The 27,896-nt window shown below is 35.6% G+C and overlaps 2 protein-coding genes and 2 pseudogenes across 4 annotated transcripts; 2 read left to right on the top strand and 2 right to left on the bottom strand.

Moving 5' to 3' along the window:
• Positions 1-3,148: 3,148 nt before the first annotated feature.
• On the top strand, positions 3,149-6,863 carry LOC106340872 (serine/arginine repetitive matrix protein 1). Of its 3 annotated transcripts, XM_013779704.1 has the most exons (10): positions 3,149-3,287; positions 3,400-3,489; positions 3,551-3,841; positions 3,916-4,008; positions 4,145-4,257; positions 4,436-4,492; positions 4,601-4,894; positions 4,925-5,815; positions 5,907-6,008; positions 6,099-6,815. In XM_013779704.1, exons 1-10 carry the CDS (start codon positions 3,267-3,269, stop codon positions 6,625-6,627), a joined length of 2,481 nt encoding a protein of 826 aa, XP_013635158.1. In that variant the 5' UTR covers positions 3,149-3,266; the 3' UTR covers positions 6,628-6,815. The 3 variants fall into 3 exon arrangements, with proteins under 3 accessions (XP_013635158.1, XP_013635157.1, XP_013635159.1); XM_013779703.1 differs by having other exon boundaries at positions 4,601-5,815; positions 6,099-6,863; XM_013779705.1 differs by lacking the exon at positions 4,436-4,492 and having other exon boundaries at positions 4,601-5,815.
• Positions 6,864-16,483: 9,620 nt separating this feature from the next.
• On the top strand, positions 16,484-22,864 carry LOC106338203 (annotated as a pseudogene).
• Positions 22,865-23,476: 612 nt separating this feature from the next.
• Positions 23,477-27,896, bottom strand: part of LOC106338201 — a 9,203-nt pseudogene continuing 4,783 nt past the window's right edge.
• On the bottom strand, positions 23,523-24,647 carry LOC106338202 (probable receptor-like protein kinase At5g39030). Its single transcript, XM_013777233.1, has one exon. It carries the CDS (start codon positions 24,645-24,647, stop codon positions 23,523-23,525), a length of 1,125 nt encoding a protein of 374 aa, XP_013632687.1.

Here is a 27,896-nt window from a genome sequence, read left to right as displayed (position 1 = left end):
ATGAAGTCCGTTAAATAATATATATACGTGAAATATATTTTTATTTGAAACTAATTTCAAATTTGTAATTTTCATGTAGACATGCACTTTTAGATGTAAATTTTAAGAAAACTTACATTAATGATAATGACCAAACCTTGTATTCACCGGAGCCGATGTGAGAATTTTGTAACTTTATGACGGGCTTTAGTTTTTCAAAAATATTATAGAATTATATTTTCTGAAAGAACATATTGATGTTGGGCTCTTTTAAGTTGACAAACAAAATAATTAGATAGTATAGTGTTTTTGTTGGCCGAATATTTCGTGCCAGATTATTGTATTAGCCGTCAAAGTTTTCCTTTAGATAATTTAGATGCTAATAACAAATTATTATCCCTTAGATATTTAGTCTTGATATTAAATTTTATTAAATTTTCCTTTAATTAGTAGAATAGATTTATAATGGTTTAAATACTGTAACTTATTTTGTAGGACCATTTCAAAATTAAATGACAACTTTCTAATGATAGATAAAAAAATATAACTCTAAATTAATAGAGTAGATGTATACTTATCAAAACTAGTAAATCCTAAACTCTTCCTATTTTTTTTTAATTGATGATGAAACAAAACTTTACTTGTTTAATTTCTTAAATAAACTTCTACAATGAAGATGACTAAAAAAACTTCTACAATGAATCTTGCTTATAGGATACAAAAACTCACTAAAACATCGTCTAACATAAATCAGATTATAAATTTCATACAAAATAGCAATTCAAAAATACAACACTCAATATCAAATTTTAATTTTAGGAACTTATAAATCCCAAGATTAACTTTGTCGTTTTTCACTTTTCGAGATATGAAAACTTGATAAGAAATATAATCATATTTCTGTGGTTAGACCAAGTTTAGGATACTAAATAATGTAATGAGTAGACTAATTAATTATAGTAAACATGGAATATAACAGTAAGTACATGGGACGTTGCCGGTTGGTTGTTTGAAAACACATGTTCCAACAAAAAAAGAGAGTGTTGAGTGGTTCTAAGCTTAAGGAGGATCTTCACAGTCTCCTGGAAGACTCTCTCTTTGACACTTCACCCAATTCATCCATTCCTTTCAAGCAACATAAGACAACGATTGTTGGAATAATCTTCACTTGGCCTTATATTCTACCTTTACCTGGCTCATCTACTTTTTCTAGATATTTGGTAACTACAATTATGATGTTGCATCCAATGTTTAATTTTGGTTAAATGAGACACTACATTTTCTTTGATCTCATTTGACAGCATGGAATCTTTGGATTTCATTAGGAATGTTTTAACTGTAAGTTAAGATTGGTGTCTTGTTCTTAGCAGGAAAAGAGTAGAGAACAAATAAGTGAGACCAAATTTTTAAATGGGTTTCGTTTTTAACTTCTACCTATAAAAAAAACATTCAAAACGAATCTAGTTGAATAAGTTTAAACACCATTTATAACCGTGTAAATAAAACATAACCTTCTCAATGTTTTCCAGATCCAACCATGGATCCAGAATTAGATTTCACCATACTATTATCCCTAATACTTCCGAAACAGACAACCTTCCCGTGGGTTGATCAGTGAGTTAAGTGGCGAGACTACTAGTATCCATGTTACGCAATCTGCGTAAACTAAGTTTAGGATATTTTTTTAGGTTTGTTACATAAAACAATAGGTTTGACTTATTGTCAACACACTACACGTAACTCATTCGATATTTTTTGTGTGTTCTGTCCTTCCATTTGATTGTGGAAATTTTCAGATTTATAGTCACACTCTTACCCCTTTTTTGCTAAGATCACATCGAAATTTTAAATACCAAGTTTAGCAAAAATTGGTTGTAAGAAGTAAGTATCAAACTGGAGCTAAATCTTAAAGTTTTAAGCAACAGAGATTGAAATCTCAATTACAAGAAGAGTTGGAGACTTAGCAATAGGGTTCAGTTCAACTTGAAAGAGGATGTTACAAAATTGACTAGCATTGTTATAGTGGTTTAAACTGCACTGGTTAGCTCTTGCTGTTTTTGCTATAAAACAGAGTCGACACTTGGTTTATGTGTGGTGGTTGATCATAGTTTTATTGTAAGTTCTCTCAAATCACAGGGAATTATTGGTTGTGGTCCTGTGGATATGGCCGAGACATTACGAGTTCGTAAAATCGACGCCTTGTCCGTTTTATCTAATATCCATGTTCTTCATATATTGGTATTTTGGTTCGAAACAGCGTTTGTTAAGTTGCGTGTTTCAGTTATCATGGTAAATAATGATGATTAAAATCATGGGTTTAGCAAAGTAAGAAAGAACATAATAATGTAGATCGTTAGTTGTAGGTTTACCAACTTCAAAAATTCTCATTTACTGTAACATTATCCAATAACATTTATATAACTTTTTGTCTTTGAATCAATGAATACATTTAATATGTTGTAGCTTTTGAAAGAGAAAATAATTTTTTTTTTGTCAGCGAGAAAATAATCATTATACTCTTTTTGTAACTAGATTTACAATACTAAAGTTGAATTTTTTTTTTTTTTTACTAACATCAATACTACTAAAACAGAAACAATTTTTATCTACTTGCAAATAGTATAGGTTGTACCATTATATTTAACTAGTTTTCCTATTATTTAACATTCAAGACACACAGATTTTTGATCTTCTCAATTATCCTTCTAAACTAATAATTTGATTAATATTTTTTTCAAATTAACCTGAATAAGTTTGTGGATTAGAATTAAGAGTAGAATTTAAATTTTAATCGGATTAAACCATTAGAAAAATGTTAACTAAGGAGCTAAAACAAAACAAAAATTGTTAATTTTGATAGATTTTTCGTTAATCAAACTTAACGGAATGTTGAACTGAACCAAATTTTGTGTTAACTGACCTAACTAAAAATCAAATAATCCAAACCCGAACACCCAAACCGGCATGCCTAACTAGTCAACGGGGAACACTTTAGCCAGGAGGACGGGCCGGAGGAGAATCAGTTCACCGAGGCTAGAGCATAGATGGGCGTATGGGCCTGGGCTTCTACTACTTTCTTCGGCCCATAGTCTAATAATTTTGTTACGTTATACGATGTCCTCCAAAATGGCAAGAAAGTCATTTAAATGCAAATCTGAGGGTAAAAATGGAAACTAAAACTTAAGTAGAGTTTTAGGGTTCGAAAAAACTCCCAAAGCCCCTTTAACTTGATCTTTCTCATCATCATCAGAGAGGGAAGAAAGAGTCGCTTCCACAAACCCTAAAGGATGTCGGGCGGATTCTTCCGGGTAAGTCCCCGATCATCTTGTACTGCGATTGATCTACCATCTCTATTAGATCCAGATCGACGCAATTCGCTCTGTTTGTATCTGATTCCCTCTTTTCGATTCCGTGTCTCAGGGTACTACCGCGGACCAGGACACTCGCTTCTCCAACAAGCAAGCCAAGCTGATGAAGAGCCAGAAATTCGCCTCGGAGCTGGAGACTCTGGTCAGTTTTCTTGAATTCTAAAAATCAGATCGGATAGGCTTTTGATTGTGATTATCCTCAGGTTGATGTGAGCAAGGTGAAGATGGATGTTATGAAGCCTTGGATTGCGACTAGAGTCACTGAGATTCTTGGTTTCGAGGATGAAGTCCTCATCAACTTTATTTACGGTCTTCTTGATAAGAAGGTCGTCAACGGTAAGGAGATTCAGATAGCTATCACTGGCTTCATGGAGAAGAACACTGTCAAGTTCATGAAAGAGCTCTGGACGCTTCTCCTCAGCGCCCAGAGTAATTCTAGTGGTATTCCGCAGCAGTTTCTTGATGCTAGAGTCGCTGAAACCAATAGGTTACAGGTATTGTACTATAGATTAAAGTTTGAATAATTTCGATTGATCGTGAATGACTTTTCTCTTTCCTTTTGTGGCAGGACGAAGCAAGAAAAAAAGCAGATGAGAACAATCAGTTAGTAAATGAAATTGGGAAGAGGAAGTGCTACGAGGATGACATACAGGGGAAAATTGTATGACTAACTTTGTTCATGCTAGAGTTTCGGTCTTTATAGATGTTCCTTTGGTTTCTTAACCCCTCTTCTTTTCATGTTATTTAGAGCTTCTGCAATTATAAGGGCTCATGTGCTTTACCTCAAACTACTGTAGGACAGCGGCGTTGAACCCAAGGTGTCAAATGCCATGGACGCAAAACCTTCAAGAGATCGTCCAGAGGATGACAGAAAGGCTGATGAGAAGGTTGGAGTCAACGAAAGGAGAAGGTAGGGTTCTCTTTATACCTTTGTATCCATTACCTATCTTGTGTTATCTTACTGAAGTTAGATATAGCACCTCAAGTGTTAGTTCATAACTGTGTTCTTTATAATGGTGTCTACTTGGAGTCTTAATTTACTCTAGCCTTGTAGCATATGTGAGTCTAACTAATTGGTTTCTTTGTAGAGTTTCACGTTCGAGGTCGATCAGCAGAACAAATTCAGGATCAAGAAGTTATTCTGGGTATGTGCCTTCTGTAGTTACTTTTCATGAATCCAATGAAATTGCAGCCTCTATTTTTTTTCGTATAAACAAGTGCATTTTTTGCTAATAGCTGATCTTTTACAACAGTGGACGGAAATCAAGGAGCTTGTCCCGATCATCAGATGCCTCCATCTCACCTAGAAAGCGGAGACCATCTTATTCAAGGCGTCGATCCAGGTCACGTTCTTTGAGTAGGTCTCTGTCTCCTCGGCGGCGTAGTATACCTTCTCCTTATGGAAGCAGGTCGCGGTCACCTATTAGACGTCGCAGGTCACCATCACCACAAAGGCGCCGCCGTGTATCTACACCTGAGAGACGCCGCCAATCATCACCCCCTTCAAGGCGTCGCAGGTCACCATCCCCACCTGTTAGGAGACGAAGGTCACCATCCCCTCCTGCTAAGAGACGCAGGTCACCATCCCCTCCTGCTAAGAGACGCAGGTCACCATCCCCTCTTTCTAGGAAACGCAGATCACCACCCCCTCCTGTTAGGAGACGCAGGTCACCATCACCGCCTGCTAGGCGTCAGCGGTCCCCATTACCATTTAGGCGGCGTAGGTCTCCTTCACCTGTAGCTAGACAGCGCAGGTCTCCATCTCCACTCTACAGGCGTAACAGATCACGGTCACGATCACCACTGGCTAAGCGGGAAAGGTCTGATTCACCAGGGAGATCTCCGTCACTAGTGGGTAGCCGCAGGGCACCCGCTGGTCAAAGGTTGCCCTCTCCACCCGCTAGGCCAAGATTGCCTTCACCACCCGCTGGGCAAAGGTTGCCTTCACCACCTCCTAGGCGTGCAGGATCACCATCACCAATGAGGCTAGGAGGACCTCAGTCAGCCAATCATCCTAAATCACCATCACCAAGTTCACTGTCCCCTCCTGGTAGGAAAAATGGGTTACCATCTCCACCTGTTAGAAGGCGCAGGTCTCTGACACCTGCCAAAGAGCGAGGCTCCCTGTCTCCAGCTAGACGTCCTGTGGGAAAATCCCCTTCACATGACAAGCAGGGTGAATCTATGTCACCTGTCAGAGGTCGAGGTAGATCTCCTCCCTCTCGACATCAAAAGGCGCGCTCTCCTGTTCGCCGTAGATCACCAAAACCTGTCAACAGGCGAAGTCGAAGATCTCCATCTGGTTCACGATCACCTGATGACAGCCGAAGGAGACGGTCTCCATCTTGGAGCAGATCTTCGTCTAGGTCTCCCTCACCTCCTGTTCGCCGTAGATCTCCTTCACCTAGTGGAAGAAAACACCCGAGGGACAGAAGATCTCTGGGACATCCATCTGAAGTGCGAGATAGGTTTGCTCTTGGTGACTCCTTTCACCCTTTTATTTTGGTGAAGGCTTTTTATCAATAGTTAACTCCTTGACCATCTGTCTATTGCCTGTAGAGAGGATAGGGATCAAAAGTCCAAGCTGTCTAGAAAACAATTACCAGAGATGGTACAAGAAGTTGGACGTGTTGAACATGCGAAGGAGCAAGAGAGAAAGAGGTGCATTTTGATCTTTTTTCAAATGATAATCTCTTTGACTTAATATTTTAGTGTAAGCTAAATGTTTGCCTACTCAACTTCTCTTAACAGTGAAAAGTTGCCAGAGAGACGTTCTAGTCACAGAATGCACCACGGTTCACAGATGTCCCCAGTTTCAGATAAGGACTTCGGTAGAGTAGAAAATGTGGAAGGAAAGAGACAGCCTCCTTCGCAAGTTGAGAAAGAGGATAACAGCGACCTGGATGCAAAACTTAATTCTGATTCTAAGGATAAAAAGAGAAGAAAGACAAAAAGGTCTGAGAGGGACGAAGCAGCCTCAGATAGTAACGGCAGCTCTGACTCTGACCTAGAGGATAGGAAGGAAGCTAAAAGGAGAAGGAAGGAGGAAAAGAAAACGAAAAAGGAGGAGAAGAAACGCAGGCGAGAGGAGAGACGTCGTAAAAGAGAAGAACGTCGGGATGAGAAGCTGAAACTTAAGAATCGAGGATATTCTGATTCTTCAGAAGGCGAAGCTGGGAAGAGTAAAAATGGGGAGGAGTCGGATCCAAAGAGGCTTGAGATTGAGTTACGAAACAAAGCACTCGAGTCACTGAAAGCAAAGAAGGGCATCAGCCACTAAATCCTTATCCAGCGTTATGTGAACATCTTTTTCCTGAAGATACAATGCTTATTATCTTTTTCTATGTTTCATGTGGTACTACGTCTTACTTGTTACAAACTTTCTTATGTCTGTTTGTTGGTGGCAGCAACTTGATGGCTGATATTACTATGCTGCTATTCTTGAGTACAGACTTTTTGCAGACATTATCAGCTCTGATCTTCCGGTAAAAGTCTCTTGCATAGAGTTATATTTTATTACTAGGGGTATCCCCGGCATGTAGCGGTTTTGTATATTTTGTTCTCTAATATTTTGCTCTCTAATGAGTTTAAAAGGATTGGATTGATCCATTGATAATGGTTTATTACTTTGTTTTATAGTCAGGTGAAAGAGGAATACCGTAAGTGGTTTTCATAGATAGTAAAGTTATTTCTGGTTTTCATAGATAGTAAAGTTATTTCAAATGAAACATGTAAATTATGTGTTTGTTGCGTGATTATTTAGTTTGAAAGTCAACAAATTCGTTCGTCCTTTTAAAGTAATTTATCTATGTAATGATTGTTACAATCTATGAGAAGCTTCATTGTGGATGTGTTTGTTAAATATTTTCTCTTCAAAATGATTTTGATTCTAGTAAGTGAATTCTTAATCATGGTCCAACATTGCTCATATCTGAATTGATTATTTTCTCAGGCTAACTCATCGAAATAACTGGAGTTAGTGAAAATATATGGTTGGACTGCTACAACAATAGACGTCATGATCTCTAAAAACTTGTTTTGTGTTGTAAACTAAGCGAGAAACTCTGAAACTGATTTACTATATTTATTATAGATACTGGATTATTTTCCGTGCTATGCACGGATAGTATCTTATAAATTTTAAATTTAATTTTTTCAAAAAAATATTTAAAGTTTAATTTACATTATTTTATACCAAAAATCACAAATATGAGTAAGAATTGGTTAATTTTATTTGTGATTTTTTTGACAATATTAAATTGATTGATTTATTGCTCATAGTTAACAGATTTGTTTGATTGATTTTCAGTTCATAGTAATGTATAGTATTATATTTGGTGAGTGTATATATGTTGTGTTGTTTCAATATTTGAGTTTTCATGTTAAAACAATACTATTCAAATTCATGACTTTTAGCGATTAAATGTATGTTTTGTTGTTTTGCTGAGGAAGAGATTGTTGGGTTGGGATATATATATAGTCTCAATAGGGAAAAGAGAGAGATGGGATGCGTTTCATTTAAGTGATTAATTAAGGGATATTCAAGAGGCATTGATATCATTGAGTAAGATGAGGGATGTGGAAAGTTACACGCCGATTTGTCTGCAGGATAGCTTTGATTCATCATTGTTGCCGTCGCATGCATTATACAGAGGAGATGGAAAGACGATAAGTTTTGGAAGGTCTGTAGATGCCGTGACAACTTAGGTTAGAGGCAGAGGAAAGTAAAACAAACTGGTCATTAAAATTAATGGACCTATTACGTAGCACAGATTCGTGGCCTAACAGCTTAACATCCTTGATGACATGGACAAATGATTGGTTATGAATATTTTGTCCTATGTGGCACACCTAGAATTTCTTCAATTTAGTTCATTTTATATAGTAGAGATATATTAATTTGTGAATCTGGAAACATAGAGAGAAAGGGAGTTATCATAACTTCACTTATGATTATTATTATCTCTTACAACATATGACAAAGGTCATATATATAGGGGGAGTAAGTCAGTTGTGACTTACCGACTAAGAGAAATAAAATAATTTAATACTAGTCTAATGGATAATCATCTTTGTTTTTATCTCATTTGTAACACTCCCCCTTGATTATCCATTTTGTATTACGTAGTGTCTCGTTAAAAACCTAGTCATATGGAAAAACCTATTGGGATAAAAACCATGACAAGGGAAAAAAGTACACTGTCTTAATCTCCCCATGAGAATAGTGGACATAACTTTCTTCTAATAGATCACGCAAATGCTGCATTCCGATACTATAGACGTGTTTTCGGAATGTTGTAGTCGGAAGAGGTTTTGTGAACAAGTCAGTTGGATTGTCGCATCACCGTACATACTCGATGTCCACTTCTTTATTTTTCTTGAGCTCCCTTATGTACGAGAAAAATCTTCGAGGGATATGCTTTGTTTTGTCGCTTTTGATGTAGCCTTCTTTGAGTTGAGCGACACAAGCCGAATTGTCTTCAAATACTTTCGTCGACTCTTTCTCGTTATTCCGCTTGATTCTTGTATGTGGTGACTCATTGACTGAAGCCACACACATTCTCGACATGCTTCGTGAAGTGCAATAGTTTCTGCATGATTCGAAGATGTCGCAACCAGAGTTTGTTTCTGGAACCGCCAAGAGATCGCGGTTCCACCAATTGTAAAAACATAGCCGGTTTGTGATCGAGCCTTATGAGGATCTGATAAGTACCCTGCATCTGCAAAACCAACCATACCAAACTCGGGTTTTCTAAAATACATTAACCCTAAATCAACTATACCCTGGAGGTAACGGAATACATGCTTTATTCTGTCCCAGTGCCTGCAAGTAGGAGCAGAACTATATTTTGCCAGAAGGTTAGTAGCAAAGGCAATATCAGGCAACAACCTTTTCGTATACTTTCATTGATGCACAAATACTCCTTTTCGGATCTGCTCTATCTGGAGCCCAAGACAAAACTTTGTCTTGTCTTTCATTTCGAACTCCTCTTTCATATGAGTTCGAGCATCATCAACCTCTTTTTGAGTTCCAATTACGTTCAGGTCATCTACATATACATCAATGATCACAAAGCCAGATGACGATTTATTTATAAAAACACATGGACATATTGCATTATTCACATATCCTTTACTCAAAAGATATTCACTTAAGCGATTGTACCACATGCGTCCGGATTGCTTTAATCCGTAAATTGATCCCTGTAACTTGACCGACAAATCTCCCTGGATTTTCCTCTTTCAATGCCCCTGGCATTTTCAATCCGTCAGGGAGTTTCATACATATATCTTTATCCAACGATCCATACAAATATGTAGTCAAAACGTCTATAAGATGCATTTCAAGATTTTTAGTCGCCGTTAGGCTCATCAAAAATCTAAACGTAATTGCATCCAATACCAGGGAATATGTTTCCTCAAAATCAATTCATGGTCTCTAAGAAAAACCTTGGGCAACTAATCAGACTTTATATCGTGTTACTTTTCTCACGAATACCCACTTATACCCAACTGGATTTATATTCTCAAGCGTTATGACTATAGGTCCAAAGACATTCCGAAATGGATCTTGGATCGGGATCATCATTTTATGATCGATCTCTTTGGACACAGAAAAGGAGAACATTCCATCAACATCTTTTATCTTATTTCTTTTCATAAAGGGGGTAGCTGATGGAAATCTCATACTTTTCTGTTCCCTTCTCGTCATCTGGATCCTTATCTTTATTTGGTTCTTCTTGAACCTTTTCATTTATGCCTTCTTTCAGACATTTTTCAGTATCAAGTTCTTCTGAAACCTTTCCACTTATGTTTTCTTTCAGACATCTTTCAATATCAGGTTCTTCTGGAACCTTACCATTTTGCCTTCTTTCAGACATCTTTCAGTATCAGGTTCTCTTTGAACTTTTCCACTTATGTCTTCTTTCAGACATTTTTTAGTATCAGGTTCTTCAGGAACCTTGTAACTTTTCTCAACCAATTTTTTTCGGGGATTTTTAACTTTAGAACCCGCTAGTCTCCCCCCCCCCCCTTTTTAACTGAACCCTAGGTTCATTCATTAGTTACCATCAGTTTGTTCTTTAGGAACATCAACTCTTGATGGAACATTTTCAGCGGGTATATCATGTCATATCTGTGAACCAATTTGGTAACTGGTTTGCCAAATTATGCAAATGCACAATTTCCTGAAGTTCCAGCTCTCCTTGATTCGTAGGGGGATCAAGGTGTAACAACGACGGTGTACACCAAGTAATCTCTTTAGGAATTCTACTAATTTCTCCCCCTACAGCTGGAAATTTATCCTCATTAAAATGATAATAATCAAACTGTGCCATAAAGATATCACTAGTTACCGGTTCAAGATACCTTATATACGGCTTGTTCTAATTCTTCCATAGTTTTATACATTCCCGAGAGCATCTTTAACTCTCCATGGACTACTAAATATCAAGATGCAACTCAAGTTGTTTATGTCCTGCCAGACATTTCAATATAATGCATCTATTTTAAATTTTCTCCGGTGACCTTGGAACAAGCCGTTTTCATACCTCAAGGTCATCTTTCATTTCATTCTCTGGAGAAATATATACATGGAATTTTGGTCCAAACATTTCTCGGTTTTCTAACGAGTTTTATATCAAATTGATTGCCTCATTCACTCTTTGGCTAATCAATTCACTTTACCCTCATACATAGAGGTAGGTTCAGGATCCTCATTTATATAGCGCTTTTTCATTATTGTCGACAATCTATTTTCTCTTTGGTTCCATCTTTTTACCCGTACTGATATGGTTAATCGAGATCTCTTTATCATCATTAATGATTTACCCAGGTATCTGACTATTATATTAACCATATCAACGGTCTCATCGTGAGATTCATCCTCTATTTATATTTTTGCTCCATTTCGTGGATTCTTTGGAACCAAAGTGGTCTATCACGGCTCTAGCGTGCCATAGAGTCATATATCATCCTTTTAGGACACACTTATATATCATCTTTTTAGGACACTTCTTATTGGAGCCTTTTCAGCTGGAATATGAGATTTCATTATTTCATCAAAATGTGTGGCAGTCATTTTGTAAATGGATTATCCTACTTTTCATTATAATCCATTTCACATATCTCATTCCATCAGCTTATCATATGCTTCTAGCAAACTTGCGAGCATATTTCTAATTATCCATATACTTATCTTTCTGGATTGTATATGTCTTTATTACATGCACAACTGCATGTTTACACCCGATCATGGGGATCATCTTACTTGAATTTACTTTATCAAGTTCTTTTTCGAGTGCAAACATAATTTTTTCAATGTTCCACTTACTTGGATTCTTTAATTCTCTCTCTCGAGATGATGACACTCCATGTCTAAAATCTCATACTGAATCTCACTTTAGAACCAATAACATATTCAGTTTTTCCATTTGGGATGAATTATGTATCAAATCCTTTAGAGTGAGATCTTAATTTGGGGCCTGCTTAAGGAAATCACATATAGTGAACTTGTTTGATGATTCATCACCATGATGGTTTCCTTTATTTTCTTAACATATATGTGAAAAACTTCTGGTTTTTCAACATTTCACAATAATGTCGATAACATTATTGGAGATGGCTATATATCAGTAAACTTCAGGTTTACCACTCATTTATAATTTTGCCTTCTTTTTCTTATGCATGTCTTTTCATCACAAGCTCCTCTAGAGCCAATAATAATTTTTATAGTAATAGATATTATATTTACTTATTTTGAGAGAGGAGAAATATTTGTGACCTTTAGTAGTCATGTATGATGACCCAATATCTGCCAGGTATATCTATCTCCATCCTGAATCTCAAAATCTTATTCAGGAAGATAATTCTCATATCACATCGATATTTTATTTTCATTTTCTGGACCAACCAGAAAATCTGAATCATCAAAATGAGTATTCAAGCTATGAAAAATGGTTCGGGCTCTTAAGAGATGAAGTTTAATATACTTCCTTTCTCTTTTTCTTTTTGATACTCGATATAGATCGGCTAAATATTTGGCGTACGACAACTACGTACCCAATTTTCTTTTTGGCCGTATCTATAGCAAACCTTTTCTGTTTGTCTTTTATCACCTGGCCACTTTCATTTTCGTGTAAGTTCTCATTATTCTCATATGGACGGAATCTTCTTCCTCGTCCTCTTCCACGACCATGATAACGGTTTCAACCGCATCTACACCCTCGTCCTTTTCTAGTAGGATCGACTTGATGGTTTAGTATCATGATTTCATATTTTTTTTTCAGTTTACTCGGAAGATTTACATCAACTCCGATCCTTTCTTTCAAGGATTTAACTATCAAAAATCTTCTAAATCTTTTCTCATGATACACCTCATCTTATAAACCATCTTTGAAGTGGGGTAAAATATCATGGTTTTTCTTTTTCTCATCCGATATTGTTTCAACTTATCGATGATTTCTCAAAGCTCATTTTCTCTCAGGTGCATCTTTGCACCACTGCCCAAGTCTTATAATTATTTCTCGTAATATCAAGGGCATTTATTTTGAGCTTTGTAGTATTTGACATAATAACCGTATTCATAGAATAATAATATATAAAGGCAGAAATTTAAATGCATAAATTAAAAGCATAAAATAAATGCATAAATTAAATTGCAGAAATTTAAAGAGCAATAAATAAAATTGGAGGCTTAGCCTACCACATGATCTGAGGAGTCTTAGACTACCATATTGATCATTTTTCAAAGTCCGAGGAGACATGATCTACCATTTTGACTTTTACTTATTTCATGGTCCGAGGAGACTTAGTCTACCATTTTTTGACCTTTTATTTTTATTCACGGAGGCAAAGCCTACCACGTGTTCTCTGATAGTGAAGGCATAGCCTACCAAAACGATCAGTCGGGAAAGGCACCGCCTATCATCCCGATAAATAGACGGAGAAGTCCTAGCCTCTCACTCCAAAATAATAATAAATTTAAATAAATTAAATATATTGAAATACATAAATTTAAACATTACCTCGGCTGGTTTAAGAACTTTCGGATTGATAAACCTCAGTTGGTCAGAGTTTCGTGCTGATAACGTGTTGTAAACTAAGCGAGAAACTCTGAAACTGATTTACTATATTTATTATAGATATATATTGATTTGTGAATTTGGAAACGTAGAGAGAAAGGGAGTTATCATAACTTCACTTATGATTATTATTATCTCTTACAACATATGACAAAGATCATATATATAGGGGGAGTAAGTTGGTTGTGACTTACCGACTAAGAGAAATAAAATAATTTAATACTAGTCTAATGGATAATCATCTTTGTATTTATCTCATTTGTAAAATTTTGCTGTTTTAGTGGACGAAATTATAATTGTTAATTTCTGTAGCATTACATGACCGTACTTCTTCAACAGTTCCCATAGATACTTGTGTGGTTGGTGCAAGTTCCGATGATCAGTAAGCCATGAGGAGAAAGTAGATGCCGGCAACGCCGCTTAGTATATGTTCACAGCGGTGATAAAGATAGAGAGAGGAAGAGAAGCTTTAGATGCCAAATATAATTTATACTTGTAAAACATTTCACTTTTTGTAACTTCATAAGCGATGATGAAAGAAAGCTCTTGTTTTTTATGAGCAAACCATATCACTAAAATGACATTTAGTTTACTGTTTTAGAGAAAACATATTTGATTTTCGTATCACAGAAATGATAAACGTTTTAGGCTTCTTATGCTAAACTATAACAGCTCAAATTACAACAAACATAAACCAGTACACCCTAACCGAGCCATGGCTGAAATCACAATAACCAAAAGTCCTCTCACTAAAAGCTTATAAAGCAGAGTAAGCTGTTCCACAAAGAGACATTAAATCCTAGAAGCATTTTCAGATTCTTAATGAAATTTACAGTAATTTGCGGTCCAATCCTTCCTTCTAGTGGATTAAATGAGGTTGTTAATTAGGCTGATTGAATGATATAGCCTCATACGTTATAGGAGCGGCATTCAATGTTGATCGCTAAGAAATAACATTTGTTCAATTAATGTGAAGGCCAAGAAAATATTATATTATTCGAAATTAGAAAACCTATAATGTAGGCACATGAGATGTTGCATCTTTGAATCTCTTATGCTCTGCTGAATTAGTTTTGAACTTTTGGTATCTAAATATATCAGGCACATGAAGTTATATAACAATAGTCAAGCTCTAGACCAGTCCATAAGAAAGCAGAGCAGAGCTGCTCAGTTTCTTTCATACATTGACTCGACAGCCTGAAAACAGAGGCCCAAAAATTGACTATACTCATTAGTACTGACTTGATCAGCTGCAACCTACCTGCATAGGAGAGGAATCTAGTCGTCCATGTACTGATACGACCCCGAATCTTCTCAATAAGAGGTAGATAGTCTTGTTACTTCATCGCATGTGTCATCAGTGGGAGACCCAAATAATGCACATGTAGCTCACCATCAGCGAAGGGGAAGTTTGTTAATATTCTAGCTTTCTCTGACTCCGACACACCCTCCATATAAACCGTAGATTTCTCGAGGCTTATGCAAAGACTTGACCACACAGCAAACTCGTCAAAAACCGAGAGAGCACCTTCAATTGACTCTTTGGAGCCTCCTACGAACACCATCAAATCATCTGCAAAACACAGATGAGTGAGAGATAGAGACTGGCACCGAGGGTGGAAATTAAACTTCTTTTCCTGCACTGCTCGGTCTAGTTTCCGAGATAGCATGTTCATGCATAACACAAAGAGGTAGGGAGATAGAGAACATCCTTGTATTAGTCCTCTAGCACTTTGAAAGTACCCAGCGAGATCCCCGTTTATTTGTACTGAGAAGGAGGGAGTGGTAACGCATAGTTTGATCCAGTGTATGAATTTTTCCGGGAATCCTAGAGCCGCCAAGCTTTGTAACAGGAAAGGCCATTGTACAGAATCGATCGCCTTCGATATGTCAATCTTCGTAACACATCTTGGGAAAGTTGAATCCTTGTGGTAGTCCTTTACCAGCTCAGAAGCCAATAACACGTTTTCCATCAGTAGTCTTCCCTTCACAAACCCTGATTGGTTCTCCGATATTATCCTTGGCAATAACTCCTTCAATCGATTTGCAATCAGTTTGGAGACCACCTTATAGAGCACATTGCAACACGCAATGGGCCTATAATCCCTCATCTCCACAAAGTTGGTTTTCTTCGGGATCAGGGCTAGTATTGTCGAGTTAATACCTTTCGGTAAGAAGCCCATACGGAAGACTGATTGTACTGCAATGGTAAAGTCGTGGGCAATCACCGGCAAGACCGTCTTGAAGAACTCACATGGAAATCCATCTGGGCCTGGTGACTTGTTGGAAGCCATAGAGAACAACACCTTCTTAATTTCCTCTGCTGAAACACCAGCTTCCAATTTTCCGCAGTCTTCCAACGTGCATCTGAAGTCTATAAGCTCCCGTAGTTCATCCTCAGAATCACCTTGATAACTCTCTGGGGACTGATTGAGAAAATCTAAAAAGAAACACTCTGCTTCATTTTTTATCTCCTCGTGACTCACAGGAACACTACCATCCTGACATCAAATCTCTCTAATGGTATTTTGTGCTTGCCTTGTTTTGATCAAATTATGAAAGGTTTTGTTGTTTTGATCCCCTACATCCAACCAGTGAAGCTTAGCTCGTTGCTTTAGATGATCCTCCTCTAACTCCACAACATGTAACCATTTCTCATAGGCTTCGGCTTCTTCTTGTATTGTCTCAGCGCAAGCGTTTGATAGAGTGTGTTGCTCCTTGTCACATAGAGTTGAGTGCGCTTCCTGTTCTCTCTTAGTTAGGTTTCCCAATTGATCTATTCCTATCTCTCTGATCAGTGGCTTTAACCCCTTAAGCTTTTTTGAAAATCGAAACATAGCAGAGTGATTCTTCTTTTTGATTGGAACTGATTCAGATCTGAAGAGAGTTGTGTTGAAGTCTCGTTTTTGAGAATCGAGATTGGATTTTTGGTGGTCTGAGAGAAGTCAACGGAGATGCCGGAGAAGGAGTCAGATCTCGTGTTTGAGAAGAGAGACAGTCAGAGAAACGAGAGAGAGAGGATAGAGAGAGAATAGAGAAGAGATGAGTTCGGAGATGGTAGAGAAAAGAGAAGACGCGATTGAAGCTTCACGGCCACACTCCTTTTGGTCACCTCTCTGTCGTGATTTTCTCAGATGGAGAAGAGATGGAGTTCTCAGATTCGTCTTCACCGGAGTTGCCACCACCACCGCCACGCTCGTCATAACCACCACTGGCCACCTCTCTGTCGTGCTTGATTCATCTTCTCTGACCCTCCGTTGATTTCGAGGTAAAGCTACCTACAAGACTCCTCTATACAGATCTTATCCAAGCAAAATTGATGTAAGTTCATGACTGCTTGAGATTTTATACATATCTTAGTTTATTTATTGTTTTTTTGTGTGTTCTTGTTACAGGAAGCTCGTTGGTGAGGTGCTTTCTGTTCTGTTCGGATTCAAGGATAGAAGAATGTGACTTTAGGTTTCTGCTAGCTTCTCAGACGTAAGCTGGCTGCTCTGCTTCTTTCAGTTTTGTGATGAATATGGCTTTGATTTTGTAGGTATATGACAAAACAACTGGCTGAGAATGAACTTTCTTATAAGTGAAGAAGATCAAAATAGCATACGTTTTCTGGTAACCATAGTTCAATATTTTGTAGCTATGGTTCTTGATTGCTTTCAAAGTACTTGTTTACTCTTGCAGTATCGAGTTTGACGGCATGGCTGAAGCATCGTGGGTGGAGGAGGACAGCAAATGGTGGCGAGTTTGAAGTGTCGATGGTGGAGGTGGACGTTGGATTCAACTCCTAGGGCTTGAGGTTGGAAGAAGAAGATCAGTGAGATCCAGTCAGGAGGCGACTTGAAGCTTGAAGAATTAGCTAGTTTATCTTTCTATGTGTTTGGAATTCAGACTTAACCCCTATTTTTTTATGAATTATGTATCAGCTACGTATTTACGAATGATTTACTTGTTTTTATGAGGTTTATATTATGAAAACCAATAACGGACAACAAACAAAATTATAATCAAATATCATAGCATTTAAAATAACCTACGAATTATACTATCATGAGATATTTCAAAGCTATAACAAAATTTAGTAGAGCATTAATCATCAGTTATTTTTAACTTTTAAAAAGTAAAACAAACCAAGTTTGTAAGAAAACACATTAAACCAATTTTTATGATCTAACAAGACAAATTTTAAATTTCATCAAAGTTAAAAAATATATTATTTGTTCTAAGAAGACACATTAAACCATATGACTTGATATTTTTGAAGTTAACACTTTTAAAAATTAAAAACATATTTTAAAATTACTTCACAAGTTTACAAAAACTAATGTATAAGATTTCCACAGAAGTCTTCTCAGATCAGAAACATTAATAAACATGAATTTTGGTAACCACATAATTAAAACCAATTAAGTTATGAATTTTATTCAGTAGCCCCAATATTAACTAATATACATGAATTAAGAAGAAAATGTTAAATATTTTTTATAATTATAGAGAAAATGAAAGTTTATAACACGTTGACGTCGAAGACTTCCACAGAAGTCTTCGGGCCGACTTTCATAGAAGTCGTCAAATACGTCATTTTTGTAATTGAAAATTTACAAAAGACGACTTACAGAGAAGTCTGCTCTACATGAGACTTTTTTTGAAGTCATTCTTTGTAAAATTTGGCTTACTTTTTTTTCAAGAAAATTTCGAAAATCTTAGAGACGACTTCCATGTAAGTCGTCAGGAATGAAAAAGTTAGTTTTGCATTCGACCGGTTGTGTCAGAAATTTGATTTTTCCTAGACGACTTACACGGAAGTCGTCCACATAAAAACAAAACTTCAATATTTAATTTCTGTTAGAAGACTTTCTTGTAAGTTGTTTCGGGTTACTTTTACAATTGAAAAATAAAACTTAAATATTTTTCAATTGCAAAAAGTAACCCGGGACGACTTACATGGAAGTCGTCTAGCAAAAATTAAATATTGAAGTTTTATTTCCTGTGGACGACTTTCTTGTAAGTCGTCTAGGAAAAGTCAAATTTCTGACACAATCCGGTCAAATGGAGAATAAACCTGTTTATCCTAGACGACTTACATAGAAGTCGTCTCTGGGATTTTTGATTTTTTTTTTAAAACAAAGAAAACCGGAAGACTTCTAGATAAGTCGTCTCAAAAAGATACACATAAAGTCAATTGCAAAACTAACTTATGCATTGACCAGAAGACTACTTACACGGAAGTCTTCTGACGGACAGATCTGGAAAAAAAATTGATGTCATACCTTAAATTCATGAGTAACTTTTTTAGCACACATAAGTATTTTCCCAGCACCCAAAACCTCAAACAAAAGCGACCCACCAAGAATCGTGAGCTTAAATGGCTCTATGAACCTTAAAAAATTTTAGAATCAAAATCTTGAGTTTTTTTGGATGAATATAGATAGAAAGTGAAAGAGATGTTGTTTTCAGTTCATAAGAAAGAATGAGTGTAAATCGATTTTGGGTGCATTAAGAGCTTCAAATTGGTTGTTCATGGTGGTTGGTGTATTGATGGCAATGCCAATCTTGTAAATACTTGAAGATGATGAGGTTGAGAGAGCGAAAAAACAATTTTCGAAAAAAATTAATGGCATTTTCGTGAATAATCCGAACTTGTATATGACAAATGAAATTTCTAAAAATATCATAGGTTAGTTTTGTATTTGACTTTGATTGAGTTTTGAGTTTTGAGTCAATTTTGCAAATAACCATATATTTTGTTCACATTAGGTAATTTCGTAACTTTTATTTTAAAAAGGGAAATTGTCACAAATACCACATTCATAGTACTACTTTTTTTTTTTTGTCATCTCATAGCACTACTTTTCATGTTTACACTAATCACTTTTACCCTCATTTTTAATGAAGGGTAAAAGACACTTATACCCCTAGGGTTAACTAATCTAGACTCATAATTTAGAGTTGAGAGGTGGGGTAGGGTTTTTGGAATGTGAAATTTAGGGTTCCAATAAATATATAAATAAATACTTAAAAATATATAAAAACATTTAAAAAATAGTTTCAAACATCATTTTCGATTTTCAAAAAGAAATTTTGAAAAAATAACAAAAAAAAATTCAAAAACAAATTCAAAAAAAAAAAATTATAAAAAAGTTCGAATTTGAAAAAGTACAATTCGAAAACATAAAAAAATATATTATTTTTTTAGTTTTTTATTTTATTTTAATAATGAGTTATTATATATATCGATAACAAGGGTATAAGAGTCTTTTACCACTTAATGAAGAAAGTATTTTTGAAAATGTCCTTTTAGTAGGGGTAAAGATGAAAAGTGGTACCATGAAAGTGGTAAACATAATATTTTCCCTTTAAAAAATCAAAAAATAATATTTCTTATACACTATAGTTAATTTTATGGTTAGTTAAATAATAAGTAAAATATATGTGTTGATGGGCCAACTTTTTCTAAGAATTCTAAGAAGTATTTGAATGATTACAGATGTCATAGCAAAAATGTTGTAATGTTTCTAATATTCACGAATATTAATTAGAAAAACAAAATAATTTATATATATATATTAAGATATCAATGATTTTGAGGAACAGGAAAAACAAATCGCATAATAATTAAACTAAAATTTGGACACTTCATAAAAAGGTTTATGGATCGCATTTTGAACAACGCCAACAAATTCTATTGGCACGGTACACATTTTCCAAAGAAGCTGGATTGAAAACAAGCGACTTTGTGGTTGATGGCGCGGATAAGCACGACTTAGTTTCGTTGCGGTCAGACTGTCAAGAACTCAGTAGCCTCCTTTCAGAGAATTGGTCTTTTGATGTTCTTTGGATCTTATTCGCTATTCGATCCGTTATCCTTTCTTTAAAGAATTTATCTGTTCTTATGGTTTGCTGTGCTTGTAATATGGCTACTCCTTTGGCTAGTAATGCCTTTCTATCTTGTATGTCCCCCTTGAATGGAGTTTGCACTTAAGAATGAATAATGAAGTTTGGTTTGATCAAAAAAAAAAAAATTGCAGTTAATACAATTAGTTTGAATGATACTATATGTTCTGCTTTATTTTGGCGATTTAGATCTTTTAATTTTTTTTCTATTAAGTCATCTTGCTTAATACCGAACATCAAAATTTTTCAGACAAAACACAATCAAGTCAACATTCCCCATAAAATACCATAGGCCAAATTACCGCATCTTCCCCATTTGGTTCTGACCGAAAGAAAATATATGATGCAAATGAAGTGAAGGATAAAATAACTTCTGATACTTAATTTCCGGTTCTTGATTTACCTTTGAGAGCGAGATTCTGCACAGACAATAGCTAATTTTGCATTCCCAAGACTCTTGCAGTAGAAATGCCATCCTGGAATCTCTGTAAGGTAATATGTCTTAGCTTCCCTGTTTGTGAAATTTCTCCCCGTTATTCAAATATTTTTCTCAGATAATCAATAATTCGTCCTATCCGTCTCTTGTACTCGGTAAAACCACCCAGTGAACATAAGATTGATAAAAATGACATTAAACAGCCATGGAAACCGTATTGGATATTTATTTAAGAAAAAGAAGATTATGAAATCTACCAATAGTTGGAATTAGTCCTAAAAAAAAATCATAAGTATATAATCAATTCAATCACATATCTATATGTATAAAACAGGGTTTAATCCCTACTCTTTGCGCCACATGGGATGCCAGCTTGGAAAGTCGGTTTCTGTTTGCGCGACACCTGTCTCTGCATCCAAAACGCAGCTCTTCATTTAATATCTATTTTTTTGGCCTTCGTTTGACATATATGGTGATATTGGGCTGTTTAATTGGTAAGGGTCTGGGCCAACGTGAAGGAGATCCCCCTAGCCCTAATACTCCGCTTCGAAGGAAATGAGTTCGTCTTTTCTCGATGTGCGGCAGCCGGTGACCTCTGCGCTTCTTCTGCAACCTGAAACGGTGTTGTTAATGGCTTTCTTATAAATCCTATTTATTGGCTCCATCACGATGTGTATTCAAATCTTCCTTTCGATCTTAGAGGCGGTGCCAGGATCTGTATAAATAGAGGTGGGATCCTTCCTCTTGAACACATCTCTTCTTCCTATCTCTTACATCTCATACTGAAATATTTTGAAATGGCTAATTAAAGAGCTTTTTTCTCGGACCTCAAATCCGAGTTAGCTGCAACCTTGATGACCATAGTTGACTGCGTTGTGAATAAGACTCGGGGTTTTTTCTTATCTTTCTTTTATTTTTCCATTTCCTTACATATCCAGTTTTTGTTAGTTGACTGAGAGTTTATTGTATCCATGTATGTAGCAGAAGATAGAGCCGTCTACTGATGTTCTGAAAGGGATATTAAGACCTGTTGTGGAAGGAGTGGAAGAAATTTCATGGCCTCCAAGAGATCCTGAAGCTATCAATCAAATGGAAAAGGTGTGTACACATATGTTCACTTTCCTTTGACCAAGACATGTTCAACATCTTGTATACAAAGGTACTGATGATATCAATGTATTAACATGAAATGATATAACGGGAAAAAGAAGGGCAATTAGACGAAGGGTTTCTTCCAGAAGTTAGTGCTCAGCTACGGCAAGTAAAGTGTTATGATTGTTGTTTTCACGTGTAAGATAGTGATTTTTATTTCAAAAAGTATCTCCTTTAATAGAGTATCAATGTATTTTTTTTAATGATAGTTTGAGAAGCTGAAGGTTGTTTTCAGGCAAAAGAAGATAAAGACAAACCAAGGCTTGCAGCTAAGCTTCAGAAAGTTCTACAACTCTATGCTGCTATGGTCCTCTCCAAGCGTAGCTACGCAAAGAAAGGTACATTTCTTAAGTCACTCGCTCACTCTAAGCTTCCATTATCCACAAACAGAATCTCATCACGTTTGCATCCGATCACAGGGAACCAAGTTGTAAAGGCGGACCATTTACTGGAAAATCTGATCAAAGGTCTCTTTGTGCAACCCTATTTTCCATGTAGTCAGTCGACACAAAGAAGTTCACATTTGGTTTATTATGTCTTTCCAGCTCCCGAGGAACAATGGAACAAGTTTTTCTTAGAAGGGTTAACACTCGGGAAAGGTGAAGTAACGCCTGAAGAGCTTTCTGCTGTTATAAAGAAACGAATTGAGCACACGCTGATTTGAACGGTAAGCAACATAAACTTTGTTTTATATAATGTCTCTCTATACATATAATAAAAAAAACACAACAATGTGAAAGAAAGTCTAACACGCTAACCGAGTTTAATTTGGGTTTAAATCTAAACCAGATGATAATACAATTGTTTGATCCGGTTTTAAAATTCCTCACACTTAACCATTGGAATTTTGATGTCCCTACCAGGAAGGAGGTTCATACCAGCAGCGAATCTTGATCGAGTATCTCAAAGGGATCGATTCCAGAGCAAATGAAATTATAAAATTACTTCAGGGTTAAATTAATTCCAAATTTATATAAAAAATCAATTCATTACACTCATAATGAACTTTTTTGTTATGTTGACTTTGCCTTTGACGATTCAAGCTAGCACATTTTACGTAAATAGTAGTGAACTTGATAGGTTTTTATTTTCATAAAAAGACGATCATTATGAAACAAATGAAAAGGACAAAAAAAGACAACAATTATGGATCAATTTAACCCACTCGAAGAGCAAAGTCAAACCAACAGACTATTCAAAATTTAGAATTAAATTAAATATATTGTACAATGCAAGTATTACATATATTTTTTATAAGTTTAAAAAATTTAGGTATATAATTCGTGTGTTACGAAATTCGTTATTAGAAAATAAAAATAGTCTAGACAATTCAATAATGATTACTATATATTATAAAACGAAACATTTGAAACTAAAATAAATATTAAAAATATAATGATATTTATTGTCGTTATAATTCAAAACAAAAATATTTATCATTATGATCTCATAATTTTTTCATCATTTGTTTGTTTATAATTTTTTTATCTATAATAATTTTTAAATACTTTATAAGTTAATATGAAATAATTTTTATTATAACTTCCCGTCCGTAGGGCGGCCCGACCTAATAATTCTATATAAACAACCGAGACAAATAGATAATGACAGGTTTTATGTAAGAGATTCACTCGCTTTGCTGACTTTATTTGAGGAAGGCTTTGAACTACTTTCGACTTCCTTCATCAGGTTTTTGAAACTCTTTGTTGGAAATCGTAAAGTATCTTCAGAAGCTGAAAGAGAACCTCTTTCAAACTGACTTGGGTTAGAGAAGCTTGAAGTTTCATTACTATCTTCAACAGTTTCTGGAACCATTGCGGGTAAACATAAGAGAGGCTTAGGTGGAACCTGGAGAGCTTCGATACTGCCCTCTAACATTTCAATGACTTTGATCATTGCTGGACGAAGAGATGGATTTGTTTGAATACACCATAGACCAACCAATACCATTTTCTTTGCAATTTTCTCTTCTTCTTTGGTTATCTGATCTCCAAAAATCGTCATGATTTCTCCCCTCTCAAAATCCTTATAGATCCAATCTGGAAAGTACATTGAACTATTGTTGGATCCAGAATTTTCAGCCTTATCTATATTCCTTGCTCCAATCATCTCAAGAACCACCATCCCATAACTATACACATCTGACTTATGAGAAACTCCTCCAAAGTTCTTCGAAAACACTTCAGGAGCGATGTATCCTGCCGTTCCTCTTGCGTCTAGCATGGATATGATGCTCTCTTTGTTTTTACAGAGCTTAGCAAGACCGAAATCAGAAATCTTGGGACAAAGATCGTTGTCCATGAGTACGTTTTGCGGCTTTATGTCGAAATGTACAATCCTTGACACACAACTATTGTGCAAATACTCTAGGCCACGAGAGACACCTAACGCAATATCATGTAGCTTTTTCCATTCCCTCTTATCTGACATATTCTCGGAAATAAACTTGTCTAGGGATCCATTTGACATGAACTCGTAGATTATAGCTCTCTTGTTTCCTTCATAACAGAATCCAAGCAAAGAAACGATATTAACATGGGATGTTCTACTCATGCTAGCTACTTCATTGATGAACTCTTCTCCATTCCCCTTTGACTCTTTTAAAATCTTCACTGCAACATCTTGGTTTCCATCCGGTAATTTCCCTTTATATACAGTTCCAAAGCCTCCTTCCCCGAGAACATGCGCAAATGAATTTGTCATCTTCTTGACTGGAGCATAACTGTATCGTTTCAACATTACAATTGCTTCAACATTTTCGGTATTCCGCTCATTTTTTCTTTCATTCCTTGTCCTTACTATTATGGCCACCATAATAATGATCATCACTAAAGAAGCTGCTGAAACTCCTGTAATAAGAGAAAAATCTTTAAACTGAAGTGTTATTGCATGAGAGTACTGTCAAATGGATTGAGTGATAGGGTACCCATGATGAGTTTTAACTTCCATGATAACTTTTCTGCAAAAAAAAAAAATCATATAGTAATTCTTATTAGAAAAAGTAATAACAAACAAAACTTTGATATGAGGGAAAAAAAAACTTACTTTCTTGCTCTGTAGTAGCTTCATTGGTGGATTGAGACTCTGTGGGAGGTTCAACAGATGAAGTACTGTTGGTTTTGTGTCTAAGGAGTAGCAGATTATATAACAGTATATAAGTAGCAAATTCTACTCTTAGTTTGCAAAATACCAAATGTTCTGAAAGTCTTCAGGTCGGGCTCAGTTTATAATTTTAACAGATAAGTTTTTTTTTTTTTTGTCATCTGATGGATTAATTTGAAAACATGAAAGTTTTTACACAAGCCGGCAAGGAACACATTCCTTCCAGAGCCATAAGCCGGCAAGGATCACAATCTTTCCAGAGCCGGACGAAACTATAAAAGCATGAATAAAACGTAAAGGTGGGTTACTAAAACTTAAGCTTAGAAACTCATAATAGAGAACTGAAATGGATGTCCTCATGATAGCGACCACTGGGAAAGAGCGCGCCGGTCTTCAAAGAACGAATAGAAACAAGCCGGAGACTCTTGTTTATAGGAAAGAGCGCGCCGGTCTTCAAAGAACGAATAGAAACAAGCCGAAGACTCTTGTTTGTTGACTTGAAGTTACTTCCTATCCTAAGAACCAAAGAACCAATTTAGCAGAGACCTCAAAGCTCGCACAACCTTAAGCCGGTACTTCCATCAGCTCCAGCTATATCGTAAACCAATTTACACCATTTGGATCTTCAAAGGAGAACCGGGGATGACACTCTTGTCGCAAACCAAAGCAGAGACCCTCCACATTTATTGATACAAGAACCAAGCCGTTTTGCATAACCCACACTCAGTTGATTCATACCAGATCAAACCAATACAATCATAACCCACACTCAGTTGATTCATACCAGACCAAACCAATACAATAAAAAGGATGGAAGAGATTGAAACCGTAAGAGCTCAACCATCACATGAAGACGCTACTGGAGATTAAAGGCCTAAAACTTTTGCTGCCTCGCTTGATAGGCTGCCTGACAGCTCCAAGAAAATGAAGACCCCACATCTGAACCGGCAAAGTACAACCACCGCATACCAGAAAACATTTAGGAGCCGATACTAGCCACCAAACCAAACAGAGGACAACAAAAGAATCACAGGCCAAGACCAGAAACAACACCTGAAACTCCCTACTAGTTAAGCATAAGGCTAAGAAACGAACAAGCAAGGCTGACAGAGACCAATAAGAAGGCTGACCATTGGAGAGGACGGAGGAATCAAAAATTAAGATCAATCACAGCAGGACTCCAAACCCAAGATCTTAGAGCTCACTAAAGCAACAAGACCCGCAAACCCTAGATCTTCAACCCTCCCCAGATCTGCGAAAACAGAGAGACTCAGAGACAAACCGAGGCTTGTCATCACCAACCCACCACTGAGAACAGAAAGAAGAGCTGGGAAAAGATCACATCTTGTCGAGCACAAACTTCAATCGCACCTTTTCACAGGACCCAAAGCCTATCAGAAAAAACACAAGCCAAAGAAAACACAAGCTAAAGAAAAAGACAAAGAACATGAAAACAGGGCATCCCATAGACACGGTGACGAATCACCGGCCAAGGACAACCCTAACGCGGCGGCTTTGAAGTCGCTTCTCTAGTGTCGCCTTTAATTATTAATCTTTTATTTTAATTATTTAAAAAATAACATGACTTGTCTATAGATGAAATTTGGCTTACTGTTTGATGCATTTTTTCCTCAATCTTTAAATTTACCTACTATAAAAATATAATATATATAATATTATTTAGTTTCGTTCTGTTTGGCCTTTAAATATTATATTCGTTTCAATTTGATTTTGTCAGGATTTGGAATACTACATTTACTATTTTACAAGGTGTTTCCTACACCATGTAAAACAATAAAAATTTTAAATTTAAATTATATTTAAAAGTAAAATTCTGTTAATTCTATTAATATTCTAGAAATTATTATTTTCCAACCAATATTTTAATATAAATCTTAATTTAGTTACCATAAAATTAAGAGAAAAGAAACATTTTTTTTGTTAAAAGAAAAAGAAACATTTTGATTTATCTAAAACTATATTTAAGAAGTTATATATATATATATATTAAATTATAATTAGATAGATTTACTTTTATTTCTTTTGGTTAATATATATTAAATCAATTTGTAGAAATTTTCTTTAAAAATGATATGAAATTTTTTTATAATTATAATTATAAAAAATAAAAATTAAATAAAATTTCTAAAATTTAAAATTTATAAATATAAATAGGAAAAGTTGGTGCTATTATTAAACCTTTACATTTTTAAAAAATTGTATAAAATTTTGAAAATCTTGTTTAGTAATAAAAATTGTAAGATTATAAAAATAAACTAAATAATATTTCAAAATTTATAAAATATTTTATACTTATTACATTATTTAATGTTATATTTGTTACGAAACTTAATTTCAAACAAATAGGCGCACACATATGTTGAAATAATAAAAGATGTGGGTTCCACTGTCACTATTTGTACAGTGATTTTTCTTCTATAAATACGAAGTTTTTCGGTCATTTGTAAGATACGATTACATCTTCTTCTTCTTCCTTATAATAAACTTTCTCCCTTATATTAGTGTTATTTGCTTTCTACGGGTATTAAATTCTACTCTTATTTAAATTTCTTGATACTATAAATTATAAGTTATTTCATAACACGTTATCAGCACGATCGTTCTGCATTTCGGTAAAATTTATTGTATCATATATACCCTGCTATAATGGTCGGTATACCGCATGTACTATTATTTATATTATGTTATAATGGCTGGAATACCGCCTATATTATTTATTAATATTTTAATTAATTTATTGGTCGGCCGAGCCGCCTTATATTCTATTTATTGTTAACTGGACGACCGAGCCGCCTTTATTTTCTGTTTGTTAACTGGTCGGCTGAGCCGCCTTATATTTTGTTTATTGCTAATTGGTCGGCCGAG

The sequence above is a fragment of the Brassica oleracea genome, chromosome C4 (assembly GCF_000695525.1).
Source record: "Brassica oleracea var. oleracea cultivar TO1000 chromosome C4, BOL, whole genome shotgun sequence".
NCBI lineage: Eukaryota > Viridiplantae > Streptophyta > Magnoliopsida > Brassicales > Brassicaceae > Brassica > Brassica oleracea.
The sequence above is the reverse complement of the archived record's forward strand: the minus strand, read 5'-3'. Positions and strand labels throughout refer to the sequence as shown.